The 9,731-nt window shown below is 43.4% G+C and overlaps 1 protein-coding gene across 1 annotated transcript in view; it reads left to right on the top strand.

The window, feature by feature from the left end:
* LOC135534242 (mothers against decapentaplegic homolog 6-like) overlaps nucleotides 1-1,155 on the top strand; it is a gene marked incomplete at its 5' end in the record, with an annotated part of 1,233 nt that extends 78 nt beyond the window's left edge. Inside the window, one exon of the mRNA XM_064961325.1 lies at nucleotides 1-1,155. This exon is cut by the window's left edge and continues 78 nt beyond it. Within this exon, the coding sequence (XP_064817397.1) occupies nucleotides 1-564 (564 nt within the window).
* Nucleotides 1,156-9,731: the final 8,576 nt, after the last annotated feature.

Here is a 9,731-nt window from a genome sequence, read left to right as displayed (position 1 = left end):
CAGCAGACGCGGGTCGGCCGCCTCTACCCGGCCCACGAGCCCTCGCTCAGCATCTTCTACGACCTACCTCAGGGCACGGGCCTCTGCCTGGGCCAACTCAACGCCGTTGCCAATGCTAGCAATGGTCACCGCTGCGACGGTCACCATGGCAACCGTAGTCACCGAGGCGGTGGTGGTGGCAGCAGCACGGGCAGCTGTGTCCAGCGAACGCGCAGCAAAATCGGCTACGGGATTGTCCTGAGCCAAGAACCTGACGGAGTGTGGATCTACAACCGTAGCCAGCACCCAGTGTTTGTCCACTCGCCCACCCTGGACCTGCCCAGCTCAGTGAGGGGACTGACGGTGAGGAGGGTGATGCCTGGCTACTCACTCAAAGTCTTTGACTATGACAAGTCCAGTTGGATCCTGCAGCAGGGCATGGAGCCCCCTGTGGGGCTGGAGGGCCCCTATGACCCCCACAGTGTGAGGATCAGCTTCGCCAAGGGCTGGGGCCCCTGCTACTCCAGACAGTTTGTCACCTCCTGCCCCTGCTGGGTGGAGGTGTTGCTCAATACCCACAGATAGCACACGGACTAGGAAGACAGACAGAGGGATGGATGGACAGGCATACACACGGATGGACAGACGGGGAAACACAAATACAGTACACATATTTACTCACACAGGTGCTCACAGGTATATGTGTACACACAGACACACACACACACACACACACACACACACACACACACACACACACACACACACACACACACACACAAACACACACACACACACACTGACAGACACACACACACACACACACACACACACACACACACACACACAGATAGCTATCTCAACCAACTATCCCAAATATACTCTACCTAGATTTAATATAAAGTTTTATATATTATATGAAATATATTATACTTGTAAATACCAAGTCATTTTTACAATGCAATTATTTATGTATAGTGTAATGTGTATATGGGCGAAATAAAACAAAAGGAACAGAATGATGCACTTTGGATTCTATATATGCGTCTCAATGCCTTTTGAAAGAGATATATCCTGCAGACAACATGACACACCCGGTTTTAGTTCTCATATTTTATCAATCACCTGAAAAAGTTATGCCATTCACACATTGACAATAAAGTACTCGTATTCTAAGGTGTTGGGCTTTCTTCAAACTTTGATTTAGTCTTTCGACTGATATTCTCTTGTGGTGTTTTGTGTATTGAGTTGAGATATGTGACGTGGCAGGGCACTAGAGTTGTCGAGGTCAAAGAGCATTCTCATCAGTTGTGGGATGAAAAAACAACAGAGGTGTAGTGGATGATAAACACAAGTAAATGCATTTACCCTTTATGCTCAACAGTTTGTCGAAAAGCTTCAGTCATAGTCTTCCAATTAAATAGCTATGTTACTTCATTACCACCATCAGGATCAACCAAATGAGGTTCATTCACATCTGATTGGCTGTACCAAAGATCCAGAAGGCCCCTGAAGAAGGAGGGCACATCCACTGATCAGCTGCCAGCCTGGATGTGATGAGGGAAGTTTCCTTTGATAATTCCCAGTGATATTATTTGTGGGTCTAGAATTAAAATACAACATAAACCCAAAGCATCTGTCCTGACCAAACGAAGACGGTCCATGCAGCTACGTCTACATCAGTCGTAATGACCCAGAGAATACTTCTGGTAATGGTCTATGTCAGACGTAATGACCCAGAGAATACTTCTGGTAATGGGCTACATCAGACGTAATGACCCAGAGAATACTTCTGGTAATGGGCTACGTCAGACGTAATGACCCAGAGAATACTTCTGGTAATGGTCTACGTCAGACGTAATGACCCAGAGAATACTTCTGGTAATGGTCTACATCAGACGTAATGACCCAGAGAATACTTCTGGTAATGGTCTACATCAGACGTAATGACCCAGAGAATACTTCTGGTAATGGTCTACATCAGACGTAATGACCCAGAGAATACTTCTGGTAATGGTCTACATCAGACGTAATGACCCAGAGAATACTTCTGGTAATGGTCTACATCAGACGTAATGACCCAGAGAATACTTCTGGTAATGGTCTACATCAGACGTAATGACCCAGAGAATACTTCTGGTAATGGTCTACATCAGACGTAATGACCCAGAGAATACTTCTGGTAATGGTCTACGTCAGACAGAATGACCCAGAGAATACTTCTGGTAATGGTCTACATAATGACAGAGAATACTTCTGGTAATGGTCTACGTCAGATGTAATGACCCAGAGAATACTTCTGGTAATGGTCTACATCAGACGTAATGACCCAAAGAATACTTCTGGTAATGGTCTACATCAGACGTAATGACCCAGAGAATACTTCTGGTAATGGTCTACATCAGACGTAATGACCCAGAGAATACTTCTGGTAATGGTCTACATCAGACGTAATGACCCAGAGAATACTTCTGGTAATGGTCTACATCAGACGTAATGACCCAGAGAATACTTCTGGTAATGGTCTACATCAGACGTAATGACCCAGAGAATACTTCTGGTAATGGTCTACGTCAGACGTAATGACCCAGAGAATACTTCTGGTAATGGTCTACATCAGACGTAATGACCCAGACTTCTGGTAATGGTCTACATCAGAGAATGACCCAGAGAATACTTCTGGTAATGGTCTACATCAGACGTAATGACCCAGAGAATACTTCTGGTAATGGTCTACATCAGACGTAATGACCCAGAGAATACTTCTGGTAATGGTCTACATCAGACGTAATGACCCAGAGAATACTTCTGGTAATGGTCTACATCAGACGTAATGACCCAGAGAATACTTCTGGTAATGGTCTACATCAGACGTAATGACCCAGAGAATACTTCTGGTAATGGTCTACATCAGACGTAATGACCCAGAGAATACTTCTGGTAATGGTCTACGTCAGACGTAATGACCCAGAGAATACTTCTGGTAATGGTCTACGTCAGACGTAATGACCCAGAGAATACTTCTGGTAATGGTCTACGTCAGATGTAATGACCCAGAGAATACTTCTGGTAATGGTCTACATCAGACGTAATGACCCAAAGAATACTTCTGGTAATGGTCTACATCAGACGTAATGACCCAGAGAATACTTCTGGTAATGGTCTACATCAGACGTAATGACCCAGAGAATACTTCTGGTAATGGTCTACATCAGACGTAATGACCCAGAGAATACTTCTGGTAATGGTCTACATCAGACGTAATGACCCAGAGAATACTTCTGGTAATGGTCTACATCAGACGTAATGACCCAGAGAATACTTCTGGTAATGGTCTACATCAGACGTAATGACCCAGAGAATACTTCTGGTAATGGGCTACATCAGACGTAATGACCCAGAGAATACTTCTGGTAATGGTCTATGTCAGACGTAATGACCCAGAGAATACTTCTAGTAATGACCCGTAATGACCCAGAGAATACTTCTGGTAATGGTCTACGTCAGACGTAATGACCCAGAGAATACTTCTGGTAATGGGCTACGTCAGGGGGAAAAGATATATGTCACTGTCATTGAAGAACATGTGTCTTGGGTACATCATAGATCTGTCTCTCAAGTCTGTAGAAAGTACAAACACCCCAGAAAGCATTGCTCCTCATAAACGGATTCTGCTCCAATGTGAGGAAATCAACCCCCCTCAACTCTATCCATGGGAGGAGAGCCCAATACCAATGGAAACAGACAGAGCGGGTGGTGGTGAGAAGCTGACAACACATAGCTGGATGATTACACAACAAACCACAGTGGGCACATGGGCCCAGACCGGCTCCAGTAGGAGAAAGCTCTGTGTTTATAACACAATGGCATCCTGTTTGAGTCTTTCAACAACACAAGTATTTGTGGAAGCTCTCATATTTGGGTAAGAGAACGAGAGAGAATGACTGGCTGGAAAAGCGAATGTAAGCAGTACGAATCGTGTCTTGAGACGTCTGTGCTTTTCTTCACTCTGACAGGGACGGACATTTTGTTTTTTTGTCTCTGACGAAGATCTGAGCCGCTGCGTTTTGAAAGCTGTAATTAGCTTTAAACTTGAAAAGTAAACGAGCTGACTATACTGCGTTTGTGGCACAGAACGAAGCAGAGACACATCGCTCAACCATTGAAAGTGGTTTTTATATGTTGTTTTTGAATTTGCAGTATTAGACCTACAAAAAAGGCTATTCATGGGCATTTGTGAAGTGGTTTTCACACTATTGTAAAGTATCACATAATAATAGTTTCTAGTTGAATGACTGGGATTCAAGGAACAGTAGCCCACGTGGTTAAATAAACAGACATGATCACATGAATGGTGCCGTACCATATGATACATGTAATCAAGAGGAACCTTATGCAAACGTTTGTAGCTATATGTGTTCCGGGACATGATGGGTCTGTTAACATTTTCACAGCACGCCATTTTCCAACCTTGTGATCAAGACCCAGGGCATTCTTGCTGCCCCAAAAATTCCAAGGAATATTCACGTCTGTCTCCATCTCCTGCCTAGTTGCTCCAAGCCAAGTGTGTGGTCTGTGGTGGTGGGATAGAAGAGCCGATGGTGAAGGAAGTTGGCAGTGGCCCGGGGAATAGCGGGCTCCACCATCCAAAATCCACCATCTTGTCTTCCATCTCATTTGGGTTGTATTCATTAGGCAAACAGAAGAAAAGTGACTGAATCAGTGAAGGACTCTGAACTCTGTTGCAAAACGTTTTGCTTCGGTGTGCCCTAATGAATACAACTCTGGTCTCCCGTCTGAAAACACTGCTCCTGACTTATCACCTCTCGTTGTTTTCCTTTGTCAGGATTCAAAGACACGAGGAGCACGTTACATAAACCCCCAGCTCCTTTCAGAGGAGGAGACCCTTGGCTTGGGAAGAGGCTTGTGAGGGCTGTGTTGTGCTGCTGACCCCACGTTGAACTCAGAATGAAGTGGGCTAATTCAAGGGTAGTGAAGTGGGACTCCATGATCTGTGTAAATAGAACACACATCCGAATCTTGTCCCAGGTAGCAGGTAAACATGTCTGCATTCAGATGTAAGATCTTAATCTGATAACCCTGTTGCGGGAGAACTTTCCTACAGTGCAACAAAAGTAAAACGTCTAGTGTATTTGAGGTTATGAAAAGACTTGTGAAGTTTGTCATTTCCACTTAGAAATTTCAGACTTGATTTTTCCCTACGAGAAATGTATCAACCCAGACAAAAATGTCCATTAATTATAATCCCACATAATAATTCACATTTCTTGTTGCTGCAGGATTATTTTCCTGCTGTAGCAAACTGGCTCAAATTAAGATCCTTCATCTGTAGTTGAAGTTTAGTCATGAAAACATTATTGATGATCAATAGATGTAATGGTGGATAATCACCTTTTAGGAGTAAGGATATAGTATTATATTATATCTACAATGTACAGTGTGGCTGGTCTGGGACCTGTGCCGAGATAACGCATTATGTTGAGGTGATAGTTGAAACAATTTAGTGATAACAATAACTCAATAAGTGTTTTTATTACCATAATTGGCTTCAAAGCGGTAATTGACTTTAGAATGCAGGTAACCCTCTTTATCGAGTGAAAGTGGAGAAGTTTAAACACAGGTTCACATCAAGATGTACCAGTCGTACAGCGTTTCCTTCTGTACATTTCGGCTTGCTGTAAAAGATGATTGATTTATGCTCTGGTAAATACACAAATGATGTGGGAGGGAGGTCCCACCACCGTGGGAACTTAAATGTAAATGTAAATGTAAACTGACTTCAATTTGAATACGGTCCTACCTAGCTATTTTCCCACCAAACTTGATTCTAACAAAAAACACATATTTTAAATGGCAACGATAAATATCCCAATAAACAAAAAAGTATGTTTTTTACATCAATACTTTCTGTCATTGAAACTGGTCACAACATTCAGGGACGTTGAGTCTGAATAGGAGGTGTTGATGTGAAAAGCGTCATATGCTTTTTTGTTAATCGGGATATTTATCGTGCCATTTAAAATATTGGTTGTCTGTAAAGCTCGTCGCCATTGGACTCTGGAGCAGTGGAAACGCGTTCTCTGGAGTGATGGATCACGCTTCACCATCTGGCAGTGCGACGGACCAATCTGGGTTTGGCGGATGCCAGGAGAACGCTACCTGTCCGACTGCATAGTGCCAACTGTAAAGTTCGGTGGAGGAGGAATAATGGTCTGGTGCTGGTATTCATGGTTCAGGACCCTTGGTTCCAGTGAAGGGAAATATTAACGCTTCAGCATGACAATGCCTCCGTGCACAAAGTGAGGTCCATACAGAAATGGTTCGTCGATATCGATGTGGAAGAACTTGACTGGTCTGCACAGAGGCTCAGCACACTGCTGCTGAGAGAGAAGGCTGCGTTTCCCCCATGTCTCTCTGTCTCCATTTAATTACACTGAGGCTGACAGACATGGTGCTTAAAGACACAAAACAAAAAGACAGGGTCAGAAATAAACAGCACTGCAGTCATTCATTGAGGGCGCGTCACAGACACAGTCCCTGCAGTTTACTATACATCGTTGACTTGTATTCAGATCACAGGAGATTGGTGACACCTTCATTGGAGAGAACGGGCTCGTTCTATTGACTGGAGCGGAGTCAGTGGAATGATAACAAATCCATCAAACACCTTCCGTTTGCTCCGTTCTGGACATTATTATGAGTCGTTCTCCCGTCAGCAGCCTCCTGTGATTCAGATACTTCAACTCTGACAAGCTTGAAGCATGATTCAGTATGATTCAGTATGATTCAGATACTTCAACTCTGACAAGCTTGAAGCATGATTCAGTATGATTCAGTATGATTCAGATACTTCAACTCTGACAAGCTTGAAGCATGATTCAGTATGATTCAGTATGATTCAGATACTTCAACTCTGACAAGCTTGAAGCATGATTCAGTATGATTCAGTATGATTCAGATACTTCAACTCTGACAAGCTTGAAGCATGATTCAGTATGATTCAGATACTTCAACTCTGACAAGCTTGAAGCATGATTCAGTATGATTCAGTATGATTCAGATACTTCAACTCTGACAAGCTTGAAGCATGATTCAGTATGATTCAGTATGATTCAGTATGATTCAGATACTTCAACTCTGACCAGCTTGAAGCATGATTCAGTATGATTCAGATACTTCAACTCTGACCACCTGGAAGCATGATTCAGTATGATTCAGTACTAAAACCTCATCGAGCACCTTTGGGATGAATCGGAATGCCGAATGCGATCCAGGCCTAATCGCCCAACATCAGTGCACGGACCTCACTAATGTGCTTTAGGCTGAATGGAAGCAAGTCCTCACAGCAATGTTCCAACATCTAGTGGAAAGCCTTCCCAGAAGAGTGAAGGCTGTTGTAGCAGCAATGTTCCAACATCTAGTGGAAAGCCTTCCCAGAAGAGTGGAGGTTGTTATAGCAGCAATGTTCCAACATCTAGTGGAAAGCCTTCCCAAAAGAGTGGAGGTTGTTATAGCAGCAATGTTCCAACATCTAGTGGAAAGCCTTCTCTGAAGAGTGGAGGCTGTTATAGCAGCAATGTTCCAACATCTAGTGGAAAGCCTTCTCAGAAGAGTGGAGGCTGTTATAGCAGCAAAGGGAGGGGACCAACTCCATATTAATGGCCATGATTTTGGAATGAAATGTTGGATGAGCAGGTGTCTACATACTTCTGGTCAAGTACTGCGCACACTCTTTAGTCTCAACAGCTTTTCACTGACCCCTAGTCAGTGTCTCAATGTCCCCTGCAGAAATATGACAGACCCGATAGCTTTTTCACTGACCCCTAATCAGTGTCTCAATGTCCCCTGCAGAAATATGACAGACCCGATAGCTTTTTCACTGACCCCTAATCAGTGTCTCAATGTCCCCTGCAGAAATATGACAGACCCGATAGCTTTTTCACTGACCCCTAATCAGTGTCTCAATGTCCCCTGCAGAAATATGACAGACCCGATATTTTTTTCACTGACCCCTAATCAGTGTCTCGATGTCCTCAGTCTCTTAAAGAGGGGAAATAGGAGACTTTGTAAAGGCACTGCTGATGTACCAGTTGCATGTGCATTAAAAGCCCAGGGTTTGACACTGTTCTATTCGGATCCAATGGACCTGCAGAGAAAACCACCACTGAATAGGTACATGAAGTTACTGTTTGATTACGGGTTGTTTCGCGATGCAACAATGCATGTTCAGATCACAGGAGGTTGATGGCACCTTAATTGGGGAGGACGGGCTTGTGGTAATGATATCAGTGGAATGGTATCAACTACATCAAACACATGGTTTCCATGGTTTCCAGGTGTTTGATGCCGTTCCATTCGCTCCGTTCCAGACATTATTATGAGCCGTCCTCCCCTCAGCAGCCTCCACTGGTTCAGATACAGACACATCCTGGCCAGCCTCACTACATTAAGGATAGCCTGCTCAGCTTCTTATAGCCTACAGGACATGCTTCAAGCTTGTCAGAGTTGAAGTATCTGAATCATACTGAATCATACTGAATCATACTGAATCATGTGTCAAGCTTGTCAGAGTTGAAGTATCTGAATCATATTGAATCATACTGAATCATACTGAATCATGCTTCAATCTTGTCAGAGTTGAAGTATCTGAATCATACTGAATCATACTGAATCATACTGAATCATGCTTCAAGCTTGTCAGAGTTGAAGTATCTGAATCATACTGAATCATGTGTCAAGCTTGTCAGAGTTGAAGTATCTGAATCATACTGAATCATACTGAATCATACTGAATCATACTGAATCATGCTTCAAGCTTGTCAGAGTTGAAGTATCTGAATCATACTGAATCATACTGAATCATACTGAATCATACTGAATCATGCTTCAAGCTGGTCAGAGTTGAAGTATCTGAATCACAGGAGGCTGCTGACGGGAGAACGACTCATAATAACGTCCAGAACGGAGCAAACGGAAGGTGTTTGATGGATTTGTTTTCATTCCACTGACTCCACTCCAGTCAATAGAACGAGCCCGTTCTCTCCAATGAAGGTGTCACCAATCTCCTGTGATCTGAATACAAGTCAACGATGTATAGTAAACTGTAGGGACTGTGTCTGTGACGCGCCCTCAATGAATGACTGCAGTGCTGTTTATTTCTGACCCTGTCTTTTTGTTTTGTGTCTTTAAGCACCATGTCTGTCAGCCTCAGTGTAATTAAATGGAGACAGAGAGACATGGGGGAAACGCAGCCTTCTCTCTCAACAGCAGTCAGCCTCAGCCTGTACTGCCTGGAGGTGCTCTCCTCTTGAACCTCGGCCAAGGCTCTTTTGTCTCCTTTTAACACTTTGCATTGCAGTGTTTCTCGTCCAATTAACCTCCGCTACGGGGACACACATTGATAGTGAGGTTTCATACACACATGAGATAGATTGACACACATTGATAGAATGACACACATTGATAGAATGACACACATTGACACACAATGAAACAGAAATACACACATTGAGATAGAATGACACACATTGAGATAGAAATACACACATTGTGATAGAATTACACACAATGAGATAGAATGACACACATTGTGATAGAATTACACACATTGAGATAGAAATACACACACACACACACACACACATTGAGAAGCTTTCTCTCTGTCTGTCTGTCTGTCTGTCTGTCTGTCTGTCTGTCTGTCTGTCTGTCTGTCTGTCTGTCTGTCTGTCTGT

This window comes from Oncorhynchus masou, unplaced genomic scaffold (genome assembly GCF_036934945.1).
Source record: "Oncorhynchus masou masou isolate Uvic2021 unplaced genomic scaffold, UVic_Omas_1.1 unplaced_scaffold_3191, whole genome shotgun sequence".
In the NCBI taxonomy this organism is placed as follows: Eukaryota; Metazoa; Chordata; class Actinopteri; order Salmoniformes; family Salmonidae; genus Oncorhynchus; species Oncorhynchus masou.
This window is presented reverse-complemented; position numbering and strand designations above follow the sequence as displayed.